The 24492-nt window shown below is 36.9% G+C and overlaps 2 protein-coding genes across 5 annotated transcripts in view; both read right to left on the bottom strand.

Annotated features, from left to right (window-relative positions):
- Positions 1-11662, bottom strand: part of LOC122189257 (macrophage mannose receptor 1-like) — a 30808-nt gene extending 19146 nt beyond the window's left edge. For both annotated transcript variants that reach the window (XR_006181765.1, XM_042888234.1), the window contains exons 1-10: positions 11510-11662; positions 9170-9331; positions 8397-8510; positions 7258-7404; positions 6200-6382; positions 5145-5299; positions 3858-3968; positions 2610-2725; positions 1658-1806; positions 618-817 (exon numbers count right to left, since the gene is read on the bottom strand). Coding sequence is in view for 1 of the 2 variants with exons in the window: in XM_042888234.1 (XP_042744168.1) it covers positions 618-817; positions 1658-1806; positions 2610-2725; positions 3858-3968; positions 5145-5299; positions 6200-6382; positions 7258-7404; positions 8397-8510; positions 9170-9331; positions 11510-11594 (1422 nt within the window). In the remaining variant the exon portion in view is untranslated. The remainder of the gene's footprint in view (positions 1-617; positions 818-1657; positions 1807-2609; positions 2726-3857; positions 3969-5144; positions 5300-6199; positions 6383-7257; positions 7405-8396; positions 8511-9169; positions 9332-11509) is intronic.
- Positions 11663-13830: 2168 nt separating this feature from the next.
- The window catches only part of LOC122189256 (macrophage mannose receptor 1-like), a 29816-nt gene continuing 19154 nt past the window's right edge, over positions 13831-24492 (bottom strand). For 2 of the 3 annotated variants that reach the window (XM_042888231.1, XM_042888233.1), the window contains exons 22-30: positions 23758-23954; positions 22510-22600; positions 20982-21217; positions 20100-20265; positions 18749-18901; positions 18290-18406; positions 17633-17794; positions 15608-15640; positions 13831-14423 (exon numbers count right to left, since the gene is read on the bottom strand). In XM_042888231.1, the coding sequence (XP_042744165.1) occupies positions 14263-14423; positions 15608-15640; positions 17633-17794; positions 18290-18406; positions 18749-18901; positions 20100-20265; positions 20982-21217; positions 22510-22600; positions 23758-23954 (1316 nt within the window). In that variant the 3' untranslated portion in view covers positions 13831-14262. The remainder of the gene's footprint in view (positions 14424-15607; positions 15641-17632; positions 17795-18289; positions 18407-18748; positions 18902-20099; positions 20266-20981; positions 21218-22509; positions 22601-23757; positions 23955-24492) is intronic. The other variant, XM_042888232.1, reaches the window with a different exon arrangement.

Genomic DNA, 24492 nt, shown 5'->3' with positions numbered 1-24492 from the left:
AGCAGGCAGAATCTCAGGAGAGAAAGGGGAAGGATGCTTACATAAAGACTTGAAAGAGCAATGTTACATATTATTGACATTTTACTTCATCTATTTTACTTCCTCTTTACTTTTTCCTTTTCAGAAAGGAGAAATTTTTAGCTCAATCATGAGATCATACAAAGCTTTTACTTGCTGAAGTGTCACCAATGGCAAACTAAATCTGGATCTAAAAGTATCACTAAAAACATTACTTCTATGAAAGAAAGCTGTCAGAAGGCCAGACTTCCATCATCTTTCTCTTAGGAGACATTGTTTTATTCAAGTGACGCAGTCAGCTCTTGAGATTTAGTACTACACTTGTCTGAAGTTCCAAATTCTGGGAAGGAGATAAATGTGGTGAGGATCCCACCTCTCATTTCTGTAAAATGAAGCTTATTTTTAGCTTCTCATTTTCACTGCTGTAAGCTCTTTCATTGTTGTGTTTTGTTATATTTGATGGACTTGTCTCATGGGTTTCTTTTTTATTTTTATGCACTTGAATTCCCTAAAGGAGATAATTCTCCAGAAATGCTCAGCACTTGGGTCCCTTCATGTCAGGCCAGGCCCTCAGGCTGGCAGGGCAGCGATGCACTGACCTTGAAGCAGGAGTCTGCCTGTGGGGCTCCATCCCAACCCTGGGCACAGGATGCTGCTGGGACCTGGGCAGGAGGAGCTGGCGGTAGCACTTCCACTGCCCGCTGCTTGCAAAGGAAATTTGCTGTCTCCTGGCAGCTAATGACATCCCATAATCCAGCATTGGCTCCAGTTCCCATGGCAACGCAGCCTTGCTCTTTCCCTTTGTGATACATAAAAGAAATGAACAAAATCAAAGTCTAATTGCTTTCTAGGAAATTAGATCTTTGTATTCATACAAAATTATGATATAAAGCTGCATATTATGCAGATTTTAAGCCACCATAGCTATGAAATTATTCTGAATATCTCTTGCCACAGCATAGAGATCAGTCAATGAACCTCAGAGACACACCTGTCCTAAAACTGGAGATTGCAGATTTAGGATACAAATGTTCCTTATCTTGCCACCCCAGGGAAATCACAGAGCACATAGCACTTGATTTTATTTTCGTTTGTAACAGATGGCCTGTCAACTGCTTTGCAGTTCTCAGAATCCAGGTAATTCAATTTCAGAAAGGATGATATCAAGTACAAGAAGTTTGTTTCAACACACAACTTGCTACTATGAGGCCAAGAGCCTCCCATCACCTTTTGTTGAAATGCAGAACAGCTGGACACCTGCTCTCCATTTCTCACCTGTGGGCCCCATGCTCTGCCCATAATCAATTTCCTCAAAGTGATGAGTTGTTGTTAACAGCTGTTAAAAATGTAAAAAAAAAAAAAAGACTATGGATCTTGTCAGCTCCTATTGCATTCAGTGTAGCCCATTAAATGTGTTTCTATACAGATTTACAGGTAACTGAGTTACACAGCACCTGACACTCTGCTGTGGATGTGTTTTACACTGGGGCCAAAAACAAGGTCTGTTGATATTGGTCACCTACAGCTGTAAACACAAAAGTACCTTCTCTTATTTCCAGTACTAGGGGATAGAAAGCAGAAGTCTGCTTGAATTTCAGCCGGACTCTGATTACAAGGGTTGAGCTCATGCACAACTTACCTGGCATTGCTGAATTCCAGTGTGTGAAGGAAGGAGTTTCACCACTGGTCCACCTGAACATCCCTTGCTCTTCTGTGTCAGAGAGACCGAGCCAGAAATACTTTTCAGACCTCAGCCCAGTCAGACTAATCAGGAAAGCTTGCTCATTCCTGAGGTGGAAAACAGCATTGAAACATAACATATTGCCTCCCAGTGCTGATCCAATTGGTACAAATAAGGCTATCATGCTAGTATGACCCCAAGAGAATGAGTCCTCAGAGAAGTTCAAGCAAAACTTTAGCAAGCTTTAGTGTGGTTGAAAGAGCTTGGTGAGGGACAGCTTTCTCCTTTCAGCTGAAAGCATCCTCTCCTTTCTACCCAGTTCTGTGAAATGTCAAAAATCACCAAATCACCATTGCAAATGTCAGGTGTGTGAGAACTAAGCTGCAGCCAGATTTGCTACACATGACCTCTGAAAGCAGTGGTGTTCCTCAGAAGCCATAAAGTGCAAAGCCCATTTGAGATGGAGATAGGTGCCATAATACATTCTGGTTATGGTAGAAATATACTGGGAGAATTCCTACATTTGTTCAGAACTTGGTGTAGAAGATGCTTAGGAATTTATTTATTTATTTATTAAAAAAATTCCTACATTTGATAAGATAAAGCTCCTCAGTAAATAAAGGAAAACAGTAGTAACCAATTTCCAAAAGAAAATAAAAAATAAAATAGGGGCTGCCTTGATTAGAAATTTAATACTAGGAGAAAATGGAACTCAAGAACCCTCAAAATTTGAAAGCAATTTTAATTAAATAGAAATCCGTAAAACATGAAGTCTTTTTTCTTTCCTATTACTGAACAATTTAAAAGTGTTACTGAAGTGCTTTCCAAAGCTTTCAAAAAATGGGACAAATTTTGAAGGTTTCTGAAGTAAAAGCACTAATTTTAAAGTAGAAGAATGATAATTTCCTACCTGGTTTCCACTGTAGCTAGATAAGCTTTGCTCTTCTCACATGTCTTATTTGCATCTGAGAAGGTTGCAAGTGCAGAACCCACCAAATAACAGTGAAAACTAAATCTTTTCCAACCCTGTGAAGAAGAAAAGGATGACCTTAATGTGAATTGTAAAGATACTTCAGTATAGAAATTAGCTGTGCTCTTTTATATGTAAATATTTTATATTTAATTTGTTGCAGCTGGGATTAAAAACAAGATGAGATTAGGCAAATTTGTTAATAAACAAAAACTGTGAGATTTTTGTTGTCTCTTCTCCTACAAAAGGCCTTTTTACTTAAATGATGATATTAAACTCTTCATTTCTTTTATGTGTACATGAATTTTCAAAGAAAATGACTTATCACATTTCAGTTCTCTGTAAGGCTGGATTTGTGCAAATATCACCATAATAAGGCAGTGATTCATTCAGGGGAAGCTATGGCCACACATTCACTAGTTGCAGGATCTGACATGATGAAATACAAAAGTATTCCAGTTCTGAAATTAATTCTTATAATTGTAAGAATACAATTATATAACTGTATAAGCACAGTGCTTCAAAGCTGTGTCTGCCACCCTTGAAGGAATAGCAAGGAGACTTTCTGTGCCAAGAGGAACTCAGCCAGTGCTTGTTTGGGGTGTGAGTGGAAAGGAGGAACCTCACTAAAACACCCCTGCTTCTTTCTGTTATTAGAGAGATTACTGCTGACTAGAATAGATTTAATGATTCTCTAAAAAGGTGAATTTTGGAAGAAATAACCCACTAATATCATTAAAAGACCAAATAAGTAATCCACCAGTAGTCATACGGTACAGAAAACCCGACCTTCTTGTGTTTGGAAATTACTTTGGTTTTTTTAGAGTTCTTTCAATAGTAAAGACTTTGCTGTGAAAACTTTAAATAACAGATCTGAGAGAAAGAACAAAGTGACTTCGGGCAATTTTGCATGTTTGGCTATTCATTCTTAAGTAGAACGATAATAAATTGATGTAAAAGATGTATCTTGTGACATTTATGTTATCGTTTACATTTAAGTAACTGTTTACATTCTTGAATATTTTCAGAGCAAAAATGAAGTATATGCATATATTAATAGTTTGTTTGTGGGAAAAAGACTAGGTTTCCTCAAAGAAACAAACACCAAGTCTCTGAAAGTATGAAGAGCAAGTAAAATAATTAATGTTGATTTTCCCCAACATAAATCATTTATGAGACACCATTTACTTCCTGGCAGCCTGGGTCCTTGATCTTTTCTTCAGGAGACTTTGATGAGGGCTTCTTTTTACAGATGTAACCAAGTTGCCTATCACAAACATCAGTTGCCCAGTACCCATCCTAGAAGAGCAGAGAGAATAAACAAGTGTAAAAATAGGGGCATTTGTAAGCATAAGAAAATAATTATTTTTCTTCTTCACTACAAGATCCACCGATGTATTTTACATAAGAAAACTATAGGATTTTTTAAGAAATCTCCATCAACAGAAAAAAAAAAGACCTTTGAGGATTGGTTTGAGGTTCATTTGATGCTGTTTTGAGATGAACGAATGAAATAAATTAAATTTTGAAGTTTTGACTTTACTGGCTATTTCAACTACCTATTTCATGAGAGAGTTAGTAAAAGACCTCTCATCCACAGCTAAAGGATGCGCATTTATAGTGGTAATATTTCATTATGCTTATGGCAAAGAGATCAATGAAACCGAAATAATGTACACCTAATGTGTCATAATACACCCAATTATTTCATCCATCAAGGAGAAGACTGAAAATAACTGGTTTCTATTAAAGAAGGAATTATGTTACAAAATAAAACTGAAATAAGACCTTTTTATTCATGAAATGTGGTTAAGGATCAATCCTATTAATGTCTAATACTGACAGACATAAATATTTTTCAACATCATAGCACTTGTGCATTTTCAAATTCTTTTGTGTTTGCTTTTTTTCCATGATACTTTCTATATGCGTATGCATATATGTGTAAATGAGTACAAAACCCCAAACAATCATGATGGCAACAAAAATAAAGTCTACAGGGCTTTAGATTAGGTTATTTGGCAGATGTGTGCTACAGAGGAGAACTATGCACTAGTGCCATGTCTTCATGCGCCAATGAAGTGATATGGATGAACTTAATGGTCTACCAGACAGGAAAATAAGGTATGCTAACAGCATCTTTGGTAACCAATCATATTACTAGCTCATCTTTCTTTCACTCCAGAGCTACAACTTTTTTTCCATTGTTGTAACCAGCAGAATACAAGTAAATTCTAATGTAAAACTCATGGATCTGGCTTTGCACCAAGAAAGAAATTTCAAAATGTAGCATTACAACTATGGTGCCTCTCCAATTCTGATCTTCTCTGTTCTCTCAAGTTTCATTTGACTCATGCCAAATTTGTTTCTTAGATAAGATATAGAAGACTGCTGAATAAGTAGATGGTTGGTACATGATTTCAGTTTGAGGCAGTTATTAATTTGCATTTCTATAAAATAGCTGCCAAGTTTTACCTGTCCCTTCATAACAACACAGTCCTCTAAACCATTCCTATAGGTGGGATGTCTGCGCTGCCATGTGGTGAACGTCACAGGGGTCCCATCACTCCACTCGAAGTAGAAATGAGCCTTCAGGTCATTTAGGCCCAGCCATAGCTCTTCTGTTGGCTCTAAAGCATGGAAAGAAAAAGACTTGCTTATTGTCTGCCATGTAATACAACAAACACTTCCAAATCCAGCACAAAGAGGGACAGATAAAAGTTGGGATGTGGTGCACAAGAGGCAGCCTTCACGCTCTAATCAAAGTGCTGGTTTCTGTTCAGATCTCCAGTAAGGGATGATTTAGTTGGTAGAGAAGAGACTTCAGATGTTACCCATAAATTAATGGACATATAGCTCCTTATGGCTGACAGAAATGTTTTGCAAACCGAGCACCTGTGGCTTAGAAGAACAAAACACCCCCAGCATGGATATAAAGCAGTGAGTTTCTCAGTGTGCCCCACTGATCAGGAGATGAGATGAAGTCCGAGGTACAAAGACATTTGCCAATACATTTCCTTAACTGGGGATCCTTAGAGGGTCTGTCAAGAGTGGTCACCAAGTCCAGCATGCGAGGCAAGTGTCAGGACTGGTGATGACAGATTCAAGGAGAGTCATAAATGAAAAAGCATTATTTTCTTAGAAGGAAATATTTTTAAGAGGTTAACCTCAACAAGAGGGTTTACTCTCAGCAGGAAGTTAAATTTCTTTCAGATTTGAAGCTCAGTTCTGGAACTATAAAATGTAGAAAAAAAAACCTACAAAACCTGCAAATATTAAAAGATCTTTACGTGGAAATTCTGTTACCTAAATTTGTTGATAATAAGATGCTTTCTTATTTCAAAATATTTTAAAATGTAGATTTTCTTAATAAATGTATGCTTATGTTTGCGCATCAGTAACAGACAACACCATAAGTTAGATACAGCCTTCAGCTTGTGATATTTCAGAGAAAGCATTAATATTTAATGAAGCTCAGCTTTTGCATTGCAGATGTGCCAAACAGAATAGAGGCCCACTTATATACTCACTGTAACCAAGCTGTGACACCAGAAAGCTGTATTCAGCAATGGTGTGGACACTGGCCAAGTCTCCATCCTGCCTCTTACATGAAGTCAGGGCATCCTTCCACGCTTTGGATTCTCTTTGAATGCTGTAGCAGTGGCCTGCATATGGCCACCAACCTTCTGCGCATTTAGTAGGTCTCATTTCCTCTAAAATAGAAGCAAAATTTTCAGAGCAATTTTATAAAGAGTAAAATAAGCATTCTTTACAAGAAGTAGTACTATATGAATAAACACAAAATTGCAGGTAGAAATGCAAATATCATCAAATAAGAAGCAAATGTCATTAAAGCACAGTTTGCTCAATATGCAAATAGAATGATTAGTCTTTCAATGTCAAGTAAAGCACCAATAAAAATGCCCACATTGTGTCAGAGATACAATTTAAAATTTTACTCTGCAGAAGAGAGACCAAGGCAGAGGTCTGTCTCTCCTGTCTTCTACTATAAAAGCAGCTTTTATAACATTCCTAGACAGCAGCCTCTGGCAGATCCCTCCTGTATGGGGTATGTCCATGTACACAGCTACACTGATGTGTCATTGAAGTCTTAGGTCTCAGTAGGCAACAGATGAAACACAGCCTGCGTGAATGCTGCTGTTCCTCCTGCTCTGTACATATGAACTCAGTCAGTTGCATATAGTTGTTGGAAATGATTTTTTATATTGATAATATAAATCAATATAAAAATCAATCCTTGTAATTACTCATTTGGAGCAAAGGAGAACCATAAACTTCCTACTGTTTGCATGCAAAATGCGATTGCTATCACTGTTACAGTGGCAGAACAGCTTCTATCTGTTTTGATAAAATGAATAACAATGATGGAACAAAATAACAATATTCTCCTATGGATGATAAATATATTACACCTTTGTCTTCTCATCTTGTATGAAAGCCTGTGTATGCATATATAGTTTTGCTTTTGGAAACGTTGGTTAAAAATAATGTTGCATTCCCTTCTCTTTTGTAAATTAGGGATTGCATTCTCTGGAAAACAGAGAAAAATCTTTCTTTCTATACATACCTTTGGTTATATTGTCAAATTTTGAATTTATTTTTCTCTTTTTACAGATGTAGCCAAATCTCTGGTTGCATGCTTGGTTTTCCCATTTAGCATTCTGTCTGGGATTCATTGTGCCACAGATTTTTCCAGGAGCTGGGGAAGGATTTCCTTTGAATAAGAGAGAAAACAGATGCTCTTACAAAAAGATCAACAAATGGATTGCATTATCAGTAGAAAGATTGTCTTATAGTGATTTTTTCAGTGCTTAACGTGAAGAAGCCCTGCCCACAGGATAATTGCTGTTGCAGTTTTCAGAGTGGTGCTTTTTATCTTTATACACTGAGTGAGATAAATGATTCTCCTTAGATTTTGTCTCAGGATAGTATGGGGAAAGTTCTAGTTCTTCTCCTGATACACTGGTACTCATAGGCAGAATAATCATACTTGCATGTCTCAAGAATTTTGCAGTTCTTCTTTCCTATAAAAGAGGTTTTCTTTTTTCTGTTTTGTTGTAAAAGAGCCTCTGAAAAGAACAGAAAAGTGGTGGCCTAGTACCAGACCTGCCAGTGCTGAGGAACAAGAAGGTAAGCAAGGGAACATGACTGCTTGCTGGGTGGTGGCCACTTCCTACAGCCAGCCTGCGGCCTTTACTGCCCTGGCACCAGCAAACCCCACTCCCATCCCTTTCCCATCACTCTGGGCTGCTTTCCCTCCTCTCTGGGCTGTCCCTCTGCCCATGTGTGAGGTGCACCACCAGCTTCCGAGTCTCTTCCTACACATCATTCCATGCGGTTTTGCATATAGTATTGAGGAATCATGAGCTTGCTCTGTGAGTCTCTCCATAATATTTAGAATTTCTCCAGACAACATAGTGCCATTATTTTCTAAATATTTTGCTACTTTTTGAAGGTTTGATTTAAATTTATACTCTTAGATAACGTTATGGAAACATTCTGACCTCTGATCTGCAAGGTTAAGCATCACTTCAAAAGAGACTCTCCATTCATAAATAAACTCTTTGCTTATGCGAGAAAATAAAAAGTCATTGGCTATTGTAAATTAACACAGGCTTCTCTGAAATAGAAGCAACTGAGGTAGCTTAATTAGTTGGTGTCTTATCAGAATCCGTTCCAAGATTATAAAGTAAATGCAGTTCTTACCTGGAGCCCAGTTTAAATATCTGAAAGGACTGCCCCCAGCCCATTGCCATCCACTGTTGAAATTCAAAGTGTTCAATCCAATCCACAATGCAAGACTGAATTTTTTAATTAGCTCTAAATTAGAAAAGAAAGTCAGTGGTGCCTTCCTATTCTAATTATTAGCAAGCTCACGTAAAAGAAATAAAGTCAAAAGTAATTTACCTTTTTTGTTTAAACCTGCCCACAAATACTGCTTTTCACATTAATAAAGTAAACAGATTTAAATAATAAGATGTGTAAATGAATAATTGTAAAAATAGCAGAGATCTCCTATTGCTAGCAAAAATGGCAAATCATCTGATTTTACTATTTCAATAACAGTTTATTCATCATCTGTTCCCATTTATAACCCCCATATTGTTAATAGTAGTCCTTGAAGCACAGAGGAAAGAGGTAAATTTGAGGACCAGGCTTCAGTTCTGGTTGGAAATGAGCATACCAGTAGGTAAGGCAAGTGGAGGGAATCCAACTGAAGCAGGCTGCAGACATGGCAGCCCTTACCTGGAATACAACAGTGGGATGGGGCGACTTTTCTCCCTGCACTGGTTCAGGAGCGATCACAGAGAAATACCAGCTAATGGAAGAGCTGCTCAGAGCACCTTCCTTGTGGCTCCTAGTGAACGCCTCATCTTCTTCATTGAGCCAAGAGACAAGGTAGCCAACTGCATCCTCTAAAGCTCTGGAGCAGCCCAATTCCCCAGCATATTTGATGATCTTGTTTTCTATTCTTTTACCTCCTACATATTCTTGTTCATGCATCTCCGTGATGCTTAATAGTTCTGCATTTTGCTCCTGACAGCTTTTTCTTGCTTGATGCCATGTCAGAGCTGATTCTGAGTTTATTTGATAGCAAACACCAGTAGAAGCATCTTCTGTCCAAAATCTCTCTGTGTCACCTGAAAGAAGTGAAATGGAGTGCTACTGTTAGGGTATTAGCATTGCATCAGCTAAAAGAAAATGAAGTACGTAATGATGCAAAACCCATAAGAATGCACAGCATCAGCCATACGTACAAGAGGTCATGGCCTTACATTGCACCAGGGAAGACTTAGTTGGATATCAGGAATTTTTTTTTCTAAAAGAGCAGTGAGGCAGTGGCACAGGCTGCCCAGAGAGGTGGTGGAGTAACCACTGCTGGAAGAGTTCAAGAGACATGTAGATGTGGCACTGAGGCATGTGGTTATTAGGCATGGTGGGGACAGGTTGATGGTTGGACTAAATTATCTTAGTGGCCTTTTCCAACCTTAATGATTCTACGATCAAATCTAAAGCACCAGAAAGTTTGAAATTGGATCAATCATCCATTTAAAAATGTACTTCTTTAAAAATTTAAAACATTCTTTTAAATTTGTTTTTAAAATGAAGTGAGATGATAGCCAATATTACTCAGTACTTGTTTTTAATCCACAAAAGGGATAGTAATACTACATATACCAGGCAAATCTGTATATTAAAAAAAAATAATTCCTGGATGAACTCAGAGGAAGAAAGCAAACATGCAGTTGAACTATGGCCCTGGAAACTCCGGGAAAAGAATTCCCTCTTAGTTCATCAGCCAGAGAAGTAGCTTGTTCAAAGTTGCTGAACCTGGCCTCTGGCAGCCCCAAGGAGCTATAAAATTGTCTGTGTAACACCAGTGTGCAGATCAGCTGCAATCTTTGCAGAACAACTCATAACGCCTTGTCAAACTGTTGTGCTGTTGGGAAAGCAGTTGGCAAGGAACACAGAACAGACTGCAGACTGTGTCCAGCGGTGGAGGAATGCCAAGCATAGGTTTGTTACAAAGATGGGAGAGGAAGGTAATTTTAGCAGCAGCGTGTTATGGAGGCTGGTAGGAAGACACAAGAGCAAGATAGAAAAGTCGATGTTAAAGGGAAACAGGAAGCAATAGTGTATAGCAGTATAAATGAGAATTGACCTACAGGACGTATCTAAGGAATAAAGAGTAATTATAATTTTGGAAAGAAAGATAGCAGTCCAGAATCAGTCTGGTCATGACATGCACTTAAGTTGCACACCTAAGACATATAGGAAGGAGCCTTTTTCAGCTCTCTGGTCCATGAGGAAAAGCAGCCACCTGCAGCAGATGAGTCAGGACCTGGCTGGACTGAGCCAGGCTCCAGAGATTCTTCTTCCTTTCTCTCAGCAGAGATGCAGCCCTCAGCTGCTGGGACTAATGTTCAGACAGATTATTTTCACTTATTCACTTGTACTCTGACAAGGATGTGCACATTGTAACTGATAACAAACCTCACTGATGGATCGATAAATTGTTTTCTCAGCAACATTTAATGAGGACTTAATAGAACTATTTATCAATCCATTTTCCTACCTAAACTGAGAGGTCATACTATCATTTTAATTTTATTACTATTATATTTTTTGCATCTAGAATTTTTAAATAAAAAAATTGCAATAGCATGGTTTGAGCTTTAAATGTTTTGTTCAGAGTCTGGTATGTTAACCTTGTAGGAAAATCTGATTCTGCCCTGTACTGATAAGTTGTGGTTCCTGAAGACACAAAAACCCTGAGTAGATCTCACACATTAAGGATCTTACTGCATTGTACTGTTCTGTGCAGCTCAGTAGGTTCACTTCATTATTCCATCTTTTTTTATTAAACAAACATAAAAACAATACAAAATGAAATAAAACAAAACAAAAAAGGCTGACCAAAAGGAATACAGGTCAGTCATCACTACAGCTAACATGAATATATGGCTCTAAAATTTCATCATTGCACTATGGAGATGATGGGGAGAGTAAACTGAGAGATCCCTATGCTACCCCACCTCCTATTGCCCTCATTTACAGTACCATCTGAATTAGCATTTTCACAGAAAGAAACACCAGTTTAAGTATCCTGCTCTTATTACCTTCCTTTCCCTTAACATCTGCACATCTCTCCTCTTTCATTCTGTGAATTGGGAGCTACCAGGATAACGCGTTCTTTACATCATATATCAAGTCTGATTACAAATATAAAACAATCACTATGTCCATTAAAACTGTAAATATGCTCAAGGAAAAATATTTTCATACCTAATTTAACACAAAACCAGCAGGAAACTTACCCAGAGACTGTAATTGCAATGTACCACACACAAGGCAAAGGAAAACCAAGAACCTGGCAAGAATCATTGCAAATTTTCCTTTCATCCCTCAATCAAAATATTGTATAAAAGCCTTCTGAGTGAGGATAGTAACAGATCCTTCTCTCTGTCAAAGTGCTGATGTACACATGACATATCCTGTCATGTGACATTCCAAAATAACTCTAATGCACACTGGAAATATCACTATCTTTGAAGATTAAGTTCCTTCCAAAATCAGCATCAGTTAAACTCAAAGTTGTGACAAAAATCCTGAAAAAAGCGATAAGTGAAATACTCAATGAACATGTAGTAGGGTCTATAAACCAAAGTAGAATGTCATAGGAGGAACAACTCTCTTTGCTTTTATTTATAAATTGTTAGGAAAAATTAATGCATAAAATGGTTGACTTGATAGTTAAAAAGTACTAACAAAAGCTTGTTCAGAAAAAAAGTTGCCAGACTTTAGTTAAAGTGGGAGCTCAGTAAATTGTTTAATAAGTTTGCAGTTGAGATTCAGCGAGAGCTTAGGGATTCTGTGTACATCTGAAACCACAAAATGAAATAGCACTGAGAGAGGGAAAGTACCTGGAGGACACAATTTCTGCTTGGTTCCCTCTTCTCCCTGAAGTGCCAGTCACACTCTTGACCAAGTGGGCCTTAGGTTGCTTCAAGTAAATGGATGCTTGTGAGATTTCAGCTCCTCAGGGCTGAAGGGTGATGGAGGGAGATCAGTGCAGACACTGAGGCAGGCTAAAAGTTAACTGAGGAATTTATGCTGGTTACCATCATTTTGGGATCAATGTTCTCCATACTACATTTCGCTTGTGCCAGAGGCTAGACTCACCACTGTGCTAAATTGTTGGTTTTATTTATGCTAAAAACCCTGGGTCCCACTGCCTAGAAAATAAGAAAGAGAAATGAACTTTATTGTTTCTTTTACTTTTCCACCATGCAGAATAGGCCCTACGCAGCCTAGAGAAGCAAAAGGCAAGCAGAATGCTAGCGCCATCTGTTAAGCACACAAAGTGGTCAGTATCTATACGGCATTTGTGGCTCACCTAAATTTCTACTTTATTCTGATTCTGCTGTTTTTCTAACGGCATGATTATTTTTTTCTTGCTGATTCCTCATACAGGCAATACTGCTGCATTCCTCAATTTTCAGTTCCTTTTACTTGTATTTAAATATGGCAAGTTGGTGCTTGTTTAAGCTGAATACAAAGAAGTGAGGAGAGAAGCCCTCTTATTAAGAGAAGTCATTGCTCAGATGTGAGCACTTCCCTTCTGCTTTCCTCATATAGTCTTTCCGGTGCCTTTGACAGATAGCTCCTGGCAGCAGCCTAGCTGAAGCTTTCTGCTGCATGCACGTCTACTAGCAAGTAGTAATAATGACTGTGCTGGTGTTCTTTGCCTACTGGTAACCTTCAGCAGCATGCTGCTGAAGCATTATTTCAAGTGTTACCTCTTTTTAAAATAGTGCTGTTTGTTTAATATTGTGATACTTCCAAGACACTTCCAAGTTACTTCCAAGATACAGCCTTTAGCAATCAGAGCCTGCCATGATGAGTGGGGACAAGATTGCCTCTATACTGTAAAATAAACTGGTCTTCAGAACAAAATGTATTGCGGTTGACAACCACATTAGTAGACTGAAAAAAAATAAATACAGCTGAGTCTTATATATGTATAGGTATATGGCTATGTATATATATATACATATATTTAGTGTATATTTATATATATATAGGTATATATAGGTATAGGTATGAACAGTACTTTCCATGGCAGAAAATGAAAATGAGCAAGGTTTCTGTAACATGACAGAAAAACGTAACAAGATGACAAAGCAGCAAAGTCTTAAATTGCAGTGAGTGCGAACCTGATTAGATTGTATAGCAGTAGGCACAGAAATAAAAGAAAGAAACTGCTTACCTTCAGAAGGCCTGTAAGGTCATCATGTAGGCAGAGATTTCCAGATGAGATACCCTCACCTCCACTGTCAACTCTTAAATTAGGTCTGGGTAGGGGTAGATCCTGGCTCCATTCCTTCTGGTCATTCAGGTGCATTGCTTACACCTGACAACTGTGGGTTGGCCTTGCCTTCTCCCCAGATGCTCAATCACTGGTTGAAATCATGACAGCATTTCCACTACGGTTTGATATCCCAAAGTTATATGAAACAAGTATATGCAGCTCCATTTTTTCAGATAAATGGAAGATGCAGCTACAAGGAACAACAGTACAGGTGGACAGTTGGAGCGAAATTTGAGGCAAAAGGATTTTACAATTGCAAAAAACCCGAGCAGTTGTAAATTTTTATTGTTTTTTCAATTCACAACAATCCAGTTCTTAATAATAATCACATTTTATTGAACATTTATTCTCACAAGTTGACATCATTTTTTTTCATTATGTTTTTTTCTTGATAAGCTATTTACACTACCATTTTTGCTAAGGCTCTTAAGGGGAACACCTTGACTATTACAAAACTATAACATAACTCAGTAACTTTGATTTTGTGAAATATGCGTGGTACAAAAGATACAAAAATACAGAAGAAAAATATTGCAAAATGAGAAAAAGTATTTGATTTAAGATTGCTAGAGACATTTAACAGATACAATTTCAGCAAGATTCAATTCAGCAAGATTCAATTTCAGCAAGTAACTTCCTCCCCTGAATTAGCTTGTGCCAGAGAACCCATTCTCACCAATTCCTTAATGTACCAACACATCATTTAGAAGTGTTTAAATCTCTTGATAGTTGGTTTTGCCTTTTTCTCTTGTAGAAGTAGATTAACACACCAGCTCCAAGAAGACTGAGAATGGCCAAGAAAAAGAGAGGCCAAACAGAGGGATGAACAGGTGGATGAGTCTCTTCATTCCTTTGCTTGTCTGAAATGAATGCGTATTACTGTGAGAAATCTTAGTATTTCCTTTATTACACATACTACATGAAAACCAAACTGTTCTCTGCTGATCAGACTCAGGAGAGAGCAAATCTCTCTGAATGACTGCTGATTGGAAGCCAGATCCCTTTCACTAAAGCTAATGTAGTTTCAGTGGATCTGAGTTTGTGATATACAAAGCTATCTGTCAAAGCATGCATAAGAATTCAGTGACTAATTTATCTATTATTTGTTCATTATGTGACTTCTGAGCTTTATGACTAGTCACCTTTGTTTCATGTCTTTCTTCTGCTTTTAATAATGTAATGAATAGAGCTGACTCGGAAATTAAAGACAATATTCTGTTTCCACAGATCAAATGTATGTCTAGAAAGTTTAACTCGGTAGTCCCTTTCAGGTGTTTAAGCCACACTGAGGTTTCTTACTCATTGATCAACACTGGCTAGAGAACCTCCTCAGTCCTCATTCAGTTCTGCACCTGTATGCATAGTCCTTTTTAAGTCAGTGAATCAATATGAGAACAACAGTCTTGCACAATCTTGTTAACTTTCAGCATGTTCAGGGCCTGAGAAAGGAAATTTCCTTGTTCCCCCAGTATGGTGCTACTGTTCTGCAGGGAAAACATGGAAGAAACTTTGCACAATCTCTCAGTGCCTTACTGAGGAAATGGGAAACAAGTCTCTCTGAAGACCTTAGAGCAACGGAGAGCAGATCTTGAAAGACACAATTTTGATTTATTGACTCAAGTCATGCTTTATATACAGCTTTGGGATGATAATTATTTGGAAATTAATTTTCCTATCAATTTGTTTGCAATAATTCCTATGGAAGCAAGTTGCATAGACATCTATACAGGTTTCTGCAGCCAAGTTGCAGTTCTCTGTGTCTCTCTTCTCTAAGTCTCTAGCTGGGTCACTGATGAGCTTGTCAGATCTGCATTAGCCCTGCAGCAATTCAGCCACCCAAGCCCATCCAAGCACTCATGTGGCTGTAAAAGGCAGCATGGGACTCTCATGAGTGATTTACAATTATTCATCTTAGTAACTGCCAGCAGGGTGTTCTCTAAAAGGGGATAATAAGGAAAACTCATGTTAAAGTTTTTTTGTTTTGTTTTGTTTTGTTTTGTTTTCTCATTTAGGTTCTCATTAGTTTTCTTACGAAAGCTCTTACCTTTCTGCAGTAGAGGACTCCCACTTGGTTCAACTTCAACAAATATCAGAGAGAAATAATATAACACTTCATTAAAATTCATGTTTGATTATTTCTCTAAAATTATACAAGATCAAAAAAACCTGAAGTATTACTATTACATTAGTGAGATTAATTAAATAAAGGGTGCCATAAGTGAGGCAAAAAATAATTTGCTAAAGTTTCATCTTCCTACCTAGTCTTATCAAACTATAATATTCATTAAAATATTTATTTTTTCATCTCTACTGAAATCCAAACTGTGACTTAAAGGTGTTCATTCAAAAATATTTTCACATTTTACTTCAAGTATTAATTTACTAAGAATATGATATACAACACTAGAGATTAATTTCACACAGTGTATTCTAATGTCCCCATATTTAGCAGGAGGCTGCTGTTACCAGCCTGGATTTCTTAAATGTCTTCTCTAGAAATTGTCCAATGAATTAGGGATTTAATCATCCAAGCTTCCTATGCATAACGCAGGGACCAACAGAGAAAAGATCTCCATAAAATCTTTTGTTATTAGTATTGCTAAAGAAAGAGATACAAAAAATGCTTCAAACTTAAGAAAAGGAGAAAAATAAAACATACCAGACATTTTTAGTCAACAAGAAATTTACTGTGAATAAAGACTTCCGAAGTATTTCTCCTCAAGTTTCCTTTGCATTACAGTTCAGACAAACTACTCAGAGTAGAATTTGTAAAAGCAAAATATAAAATGCAATTGAAACAGAGATAAATTTAAAATGAACAGATACAAAGAGATAGTAACTCCAATAGCTGTATACTAGAGCATCGAAAACGAAAGGACTCGAGTGCTTTCTTGACGTTTTAGTAAGTTGGATAAAAATATACAATTAGTATTTGTTTGCTGATAACGTTTATCCTACATTTCTTCTTAAATACTAGGAGCTTAACTATTAATATCATTATTCTTCCAATTATTTATATACAGTTCCAGCTTAACTCTAAAAAGTAATATATTTCAAACCTCAGGAAGAAATGTCTGAGTTTCGAGAATATAATTCAGAATTCCTTAGTAAATCACTAATGGTACTTAACTGATTTACTACCAAGGACAAGCTTATTTAAAAATTAAGAGTGCAAGGGGAATATTTAATTAAACATTGCCCGTGACTCAGTGGGTATGGAACAACAGTCTCCACTGCTCCACATTCTATGCCCAGGGCAGAATACAAAAAAGAACAAAGCAAAAGCTACAAAATTAAACCTTGTCTCACAGCTGATACAAAAGAAATTACACGGGTTTAGAGATTGCATCCTAATTTTATTTTTTTTTTTTTTTTTTTTTTTTTTTTTAGGTAATTGGATTTTAACATCTACATTAAAAGAATGGAATCATAGTGCTCTCTTTAAGGCAGCTATATGTTTTACATCTCCACTTGGGAATACAAGAAAAAAGTGTTACTACATATTCCTCTTCCCCCAAAACATTTGACTGTCCACTACTGCCCAAAAGTTTTTCAGAAATTCTGATGAGACAGGCTCTGTAGTGACTTTCTATACATTTTCATATAATAGTGCTCATGATACTACTAGTGCAACACAACCAATGGATCTTTTCGTATTCCTCAGGCATTTTTGTTTTTTGAAGTTGTTAAATCAGGCCCAATATTACATCAGTTTTTGAGGTAATATTTGAGTACAGCACACTTGAAAAGAAAACTTGAATACTCAGATGAATTCCTCCTTCCAAGAGTATAACAACTATGACAATACTTAAACCTTTTCCAGGAACTAAGTTTGCACAAGAATCTTCATTAGATATTAAAAATTTTCTGAAAGTCTCATTCTCAACCTAGAGCATATACAGAACATTACCATATTTCCATATGAGAGCAGACATTGCTGCTAAAATAATCACAAATATCTGGAAAAGTGGGATATGTCAAATCAAACCACCAGAAATAACTTCCAGACTTGTGATATAGAAGTATGAAAGCTAGTAGTAAAGTGACGGGCTCTATTTCTAGGACTTACCTTTAGGTTTCTTGCAGATAAATCCTTTTTCAGAAAAGCAATCAGCATTGTCCCAGTAACCAGATGGTGCAGTCATTTCCACACAGTGGTGCTCCTCATCAGACTCTTTCTCCTCCCAGTTGACAAAGTCCATTGCAGCATTATCCAACCACAACCACCTCTCTAAAGAGAAATATATATACTAATAAATTTTAAAATGTACCACACAAATGTTTTAATACCACAGAAAATTACTTCAAAAATGTCACATTTTTCAGGAGGAGACATGGTCATTTTTTCTTACTGGAAGATCATTGAAGAAAGGTAGGAATGCTACAATAAAACTGCAGAAAATTACTACAGAGATAATTGTATTTCATTAATTGGCATCCAGAATGGCTATAGACAATGAGAAATGCCAGAGTAGAAGAGAATTCCTTAAAATTACAACTGGAAAAAAAAAAAAAAAAAAAAAAAAAAAGCATGTGAGTTCTGGAAATTGTTAAAGTTGTCTATATTTCAAAAGTAGCACCACAGAATTAAATATCAAAATAGAGAGACTGATAGAATTCAAGCACCATCCATTATGAGTTCACGTTTCTGGAACAGACTTCATAAAAAGGCAGCATAGATAAAAATGCCTTGCAAATAAATTAAATATTGAAAGTAAGGTATTACCATCCATATTTCTGTAAAGACCTATCCAGAAGCCTCCTACTTTGTTTCCAAGTAGCTGTATTGTATGGATCAGAAAGTCAGATTCCTCCGCATTTTCTACTGAAACCAGTGTAGCACCTGAAAAGCATTAACAAGCAAATGACCACAATCTAGGCAAACAACCACTGGAATGATCTCCTCTTCTAAGGCTGCAAAAATGATAACTTTTGAAAGTTTGTTTGCATGCTGGCTTCACCCATTTCTTCTCCAGAAGTTGTACTTACTCCTTATGTGTCCCTTGCAACTTGGGATTTTTATGAGGACAGCACCCCTGTTGGTAGTAGCCATGGTTCCCCATCACTGCCTCAATTTAAATAAATATTTTTTATGTTATTCTAAAATCAATGTTTTTACGTTTCTGTGTAGAATTTGTAGAAGTCCTTTGTAAAGATCACGTCAGTTGACAAAGAAGTCTCTTACCTAAATGAGTGCACTTGAGAGAGGCCTGGGCCCACCCTGTTGCTGCTGATGCCTCGATATAGTAGCAGTGCCCATGGTAAGGGATCCAGGCTTGCAGGTCAGCTGCTTCAGGGCATTCACCAGACAGCTGAACAGGCTCAGTTGGAGCTACAACTAAAGAAAACTGAAATTGGTCAGGTCTGAAATTGTTACTGCACTGTGAGCAACACGTGAAGTGGGGTATGCATATAAATGGAGCACAATTTCTATCAGCAAGCGTTAACTACCTCAAACTCTACTCTTGACTATTCCTCTATGCCCCAGCTCAGACAACAAGGAGATCTAGGCATTCAGAATTGTGAAACATCTACTCTCCAGCCACATTCCTTAAGATATGGAAGCAAATCACATCCTGTAATACCTATTTGGCTTGGCAGCACTGTGAGGAAAAGAAACCCTGAGCGATGAGGATTCATATCTTAAATTTGCATTCTCACATTACAGCAAGTTGTTGTAAGCTAACAAATTGTCAATATCACAGTCCCATATTTTATGGTTGCTGCAGTCCATATGTGGCCACTTCATACAAATGAGCCATCAGTTTAGCACGTCACTGCCAAATCAGTTTATTTACCACGTGTATAACTCACTTCTGTTGGTTCTTGCACTGCATGTGAAGACCAAATGTATGTCTAGAAAGTTTAACTCAGTAGTCCCTTTCAGGCGTTTAAGCCTGTCTCGAGTCTCGTATATGGAAGAGACTATATTGTGTAACTTCAAAGTCAAGCCTCCTTAATCAAGGAGGGAAACAACATGCTTCTGCAAAATCTACAAATAAACATAACTCTGGAATACCTCTACCAATAGTTAAACTGTCATTCCCATTCCCAAGGCTCTTATGCCTAGATCAGAACTGCTTTAGCTCTAACAATAGCAAATGGAAGTAAAATTCTTGCTAGCATTTTGGCTGTCAATGTGACATCAGAGCATGAACTTGTCCAGGTGTTGCTGTCTGTGCAGGTGGTGCAAGCTCCAGCACTTACTTACGTTACACAATCTCAAGTATGATTTATGCCCACGTCTCAGAAAAAGGAAAAATACCTTAAGAACAGAGTTTCGTCTTATGCAAACAGTTATGACTACTATAAAAGCAGAGCAGCCATATCCATTTATACAAAAGGCTTTCATGTACCATAGGCTTTAGCTCATATATCATCTAGTAGAAAACTTGCAGATTCTGCATGGAGGTAGACAGTATTTTGAAATTTACCATTATGAGGATTTTAACCTAAGCCATAACAAAGCCTCTAGGTTTCGGCAAAGTAGTGGAATTAAGAATTTGTCTTTTGAATGATTACATTCACTTACTCACCATTTGATTTCTTACAAACTGAGAAGTATGTTTCTTTGCAAGGCGCTGTTTTCCAGGTACCATCAAGGTCTAGATAGACACAAGCATTTTTCTTCTTTGGCTCCTCTGCTGCCCACTTAGTGAATCTGGTTTTCCAGTTATCAGTCCATTTGTAATAGCTCCTAGTCTGAAAACAGTTAAGCTTTGATAATAAAGTTGTGTGGTGTTTATAGCAGACAAAGCTCAAGCACACAAAATTCCATTTTTATTTGAGATTTTCAAGAAAAAAACAAACAGGTGCTGCTCTGTTGTTTTAAACACTATTCACAGTACCAGTGTCACTGGAAGCTGTAGTTACATAAGAACTAAGAATGAATCTTATTCAATGATGCGTTACTGTCAACAGGATTTTTTGAAATTAAAACAAGTTTATAAAACATGGTAAGAAACTCCTATAAATCAATCTTAAATTATTTACCTATATAAGAGAAGCAATTACAATTAACTCACCCCTGGTATTCTGCTTTAAATTTAGACTGAGCAATTTGATGAGTAAAGATTACTTGATATTTAACAGCCAAGATCATCTATAAAATCTCTCTCTAATACTCATAGCAACCATTGTGATATAAACAAAAGTTACAAGTAGCCCTATATAAGGCAGAGAGCTACAATGTATTAGTTCCAACCTGCTCAACCTCTGTTGTGATTTCTTTCTGCTGGACTTGGTGCATGAAAGCCTATAATTAGTTTTCATAGGGCCATTAGAAATTCATGTACACACATGGTGTAACCACCAACAGGATGGTTATTTCAGAATTGCTGTAAGCTGAGCATCCAACAGAAACAAAAGAAGCAGAAGAGTTCACTGAGCACCTAACCCCACATCTGTCCAACACTTACAATATTGCTGTTAAGGCCAATCCATACAGGTTTTCCATATTTCTGTATCTGGATCCAAAGGAATGAATGGATGTAGGCATCTAAAATGCTTGCAAGTTCTGCATGTTGCTCTTGGCAGTTTCTTCTGGCCTCTTCCCAGTGCATTTTAGATGAGACAATTAGATAGCTGCTATCACCATAGTGGACAAAGTCAGAAGACGGATTTGTTGCCGGTAAGTTAAATAGTGCAGTAACTACTGAAAAAAAATAGGATGCATGAATTTAAAACAGACCACTGGTAGCCAGCATAGAAGAAATTAAAAAAAAAAATAAAAGGTTCAAAATAACCATAAATTAAATTATTCATTTAAGTTCCTGAACAATACGTAAAATAAAGCCAAATAAACAAACAAAAAAACCTTGTAAAACAAATGCCAAATTTGCTAATGTAAAAAACAGACTAAAATCCTGGGTGCCGTGAACTAGACAGTATACTTGCTGGCTGCCAGACTAGTGTAGAAATTTCCCTTATAAATTGAGTATTTGTATTCCCGTAATTCAAAATATTTTGACTACATCTGGATACACACTTATTTCAGGTCACTGGTAGGAGAGGGTTTGGGGATGGCTTTTAAGACATTTACTGTTGTTCTCTACTAGCACAACTTGAGATAGTTTATGTTAACAGATCACTGTTGACTAAGTCATTAGCCTGTCTATTAGGGCTGTGTGAATGTTGCCTGAACGGCTGAGTGAAACAGTGTTTATTTCTGCCCTGTGAAATAAAATGAGACAAAAATGCCTTCTTGAAACTCTGTTTGCTGTGTAGGGAGATGGGGTTCATACAAACAAGTTAGCTGTGTTGAGAGCAAGCAGGCTGTAGCAGTTGACTGAAGAGAGGACAGGTTTGTTGGTTTTTTTTGGCAGTGGTGTGATAAAGGTGAGGCAAAACTGTTTTGTTATCTGTGCTTTTGCTCCATTCCCATTGCATATCTGGGCTACAATGATTTGTGTAACTACAATTCTATAGCAGGAAAACAAACATACATTTCTTGTTTTGACATAAAAATATTCTTTGAAGATGAAGACACCACCAAGAGACAGTACATTTTATTAGAGTTCCTACAACATTGGGCAGAATAGTTTCAGTAGAAGAGGACTATATCTTCTCAGATACAGCCAGGAGTAACGGGGATATCACTGCAAGTCTCACTGCAAGTCCCTCATTTTACTCTGCGCTTTAAGAGTATGTCTAAGCATCATCTATTTCACTAAGAAGAAATCTTTTCATGTATTATTCTCTAGCATTATTCATGATTTAGGTACAAAATCCCAATTAAGACAGTGCTTCCTCTCCAATAATTTCTGTGGAACAAATTATACTTTAGAAAAAGGTTTTGTCTTAAGACAAGGAGCTCTTATAATCTGAGAGATTCAAAATGACATTCAGAGCTAGAAAAAGTGACAACAGTTTGCAGTGCATTTTATATTGTTCTTATATAACCAAGATACTTAACCTATTTAGGAGACTGGGTAAAGCAGAACTCACGTGAATTCATTTGGCAGATGTAGCCTCTCTCATTGTCACAGCTATCATCTCTCCATTTGCCATCTAATTTTGTCATGAAAACACAGTCTGTCTGAAAAAGAGGGCAATGTAAACAGTCATCAGAAAAGGCAAACAGTATACAGTGAGATGAAAATCCCATGCTCCTAGTGCAAGCCTTGTGATGGAGAGGAGAAGAGCTTACTGAGCACCTATGTCACTGGATCAGTTTGAAAAGATTCCTGACAAATGATCTGTCCTGATATTTATTAGTGACCCATTTGAACCAGACTCTCAGTGATGCCAAAATCTAGAAGAAAAGTCTATAAAAATAAGACCGTCATTACATTCTTCTCAATTCTGATTATTATTATTATTATTTAGATTTACTTCTGAGAATTTACATGTATGAAGAAACATATATGAACTATTATTAAAAGTACTGCTCTGGATTTATCATATGTTGATTATCTTGCAGAAAGCATGCACTCTCTATCAGTTTTTGTAGCCTAAAGATATCATTATCAGATGTCTTCAGGAGCAACAAAAATTTCCCTTTACTTCCTTATTTTTAATTACTTCAACATTTCCTCTAGATGGTTCCCCTTCAGGATTGTTCTTGCCCAACTTTTTGTATTTTATCTGAATTTATTTGCTATGCTGACTTGAATGAGTTTTAATTATAAACAAGCTGACTGATGGCACATGTTAAGAGTCTCCAGTGACCACCAGCTGCCTAATATTTCTGCAGAAACTCCTTCAGAAAAGAGATTTAACGTCAACAGAACAAATGCCCTTTAGTTGAAGATATCCTTCTATACCATCAGAAACTAGTAAAACAAGTTGAAATCACATTAACCAGGAAATGGGAAATACACATGGACAAATTAGTTTTGGACCTTAATTTTGTTTTTTTTTTTTTCATAACTTTTCTATATTTTGTGTTGCAACTTTAGTGCTAGTGGTAGTGCAGTTTTGAAGGGAACTGATATAATTTTTTTGTTTCTACTTTTTTTTTTTAATTGTTATTTTGCAATAGCTCAGACTTTTTGTCTTTCTTCAGAATCTCTGCCAAATATTTTTGGTAAATTTGGAATATCTGTTCAGGTGCTTTACTAAAGTACTTTCAGGTACTTTACTAAAGGTGCTGGCTAAAGGACCTGTTTCAACATTTTGTTATTTTCTGTAACTTTCCTTTTAGGAAAATCATCTGGTTGCCTAAGATACAGAAGCTGATTATATTTTCCACACCTCCACAGTGTTATCTTCCAGCAATTCAAACTCATAAAAGTCGAAGAAGCTTTGTTTGGTTTCTGGTGCACCTTCAATCCAATTGGTATAGGAAACGGTGCTCCCATCTGCCCAAAGAAACGTAGACTCTCTGTTGATATCATTCATCCCAATCCAAACATTGGTTGTAGCATCCTTTAAATGATAGTAGACAAAAGCTAGAGGGAAGCAAAAACTTCTTATTAAGGAAAGTTCATAATGACTCATCCAAACCAGGAAGAAATGTGGACAAGCCCAGAACAGCAGCCAAATTAGAAGGATAACATTTCCCTGTACAGAGCACATCATCTTTTAACTAAGTACTTAGAAAATCATCTCTGAAACATATGTTAAACAAGCAGTAAGACTGGGAGAAGCAGCCAAAGAAAAAATTCTGGAGCAAGTTAGAAAATATCCCTTTCCTTACACTGTATGCGTATGTAGCAAATCAGAAAAATAGTATTGACAGTGAGAGAAAAAAATAGTTTTTTGTAAGTCTCAGGAATTTGGACAACTTCACTCAAAACAGACTGGAAGTTTCTCAAAAACCAGGTAATGGAAAGAATTAGAAACACACGTTATTTCTTACATGTAACATGATTTAGCAAATGTTTCACACTTCAGAATTAAAACCAAACATAAGCTGACCTGGTAGATAAGCCATTCTCAGCAGATAATTTTGTAATATGTATCCAAGAGTTTAGCACTTTCCTTAGT

Source organism: Lagopus leucura, unplaced genomic scaffold, assembly GCF_019238085.1.
Source record: "Lagopus leucura isolate 7727_CA_CO unplaced genomic scaffold, USGS_WTPT01 Super-Scaffold_100157, whole genome shotgun sequence".
Classification (NCBI taxonomy): domain Eukaryota; kingdom Metazoa; phylum Chordata; class Aves; order Galliformes; family Phasianidae; genus Lagopus; species Lagopus leucura.
Note: the sequence above shows the minus strand (reverse complement) of the source record. Positions and strands in the feature narration are given on the sequence as shown.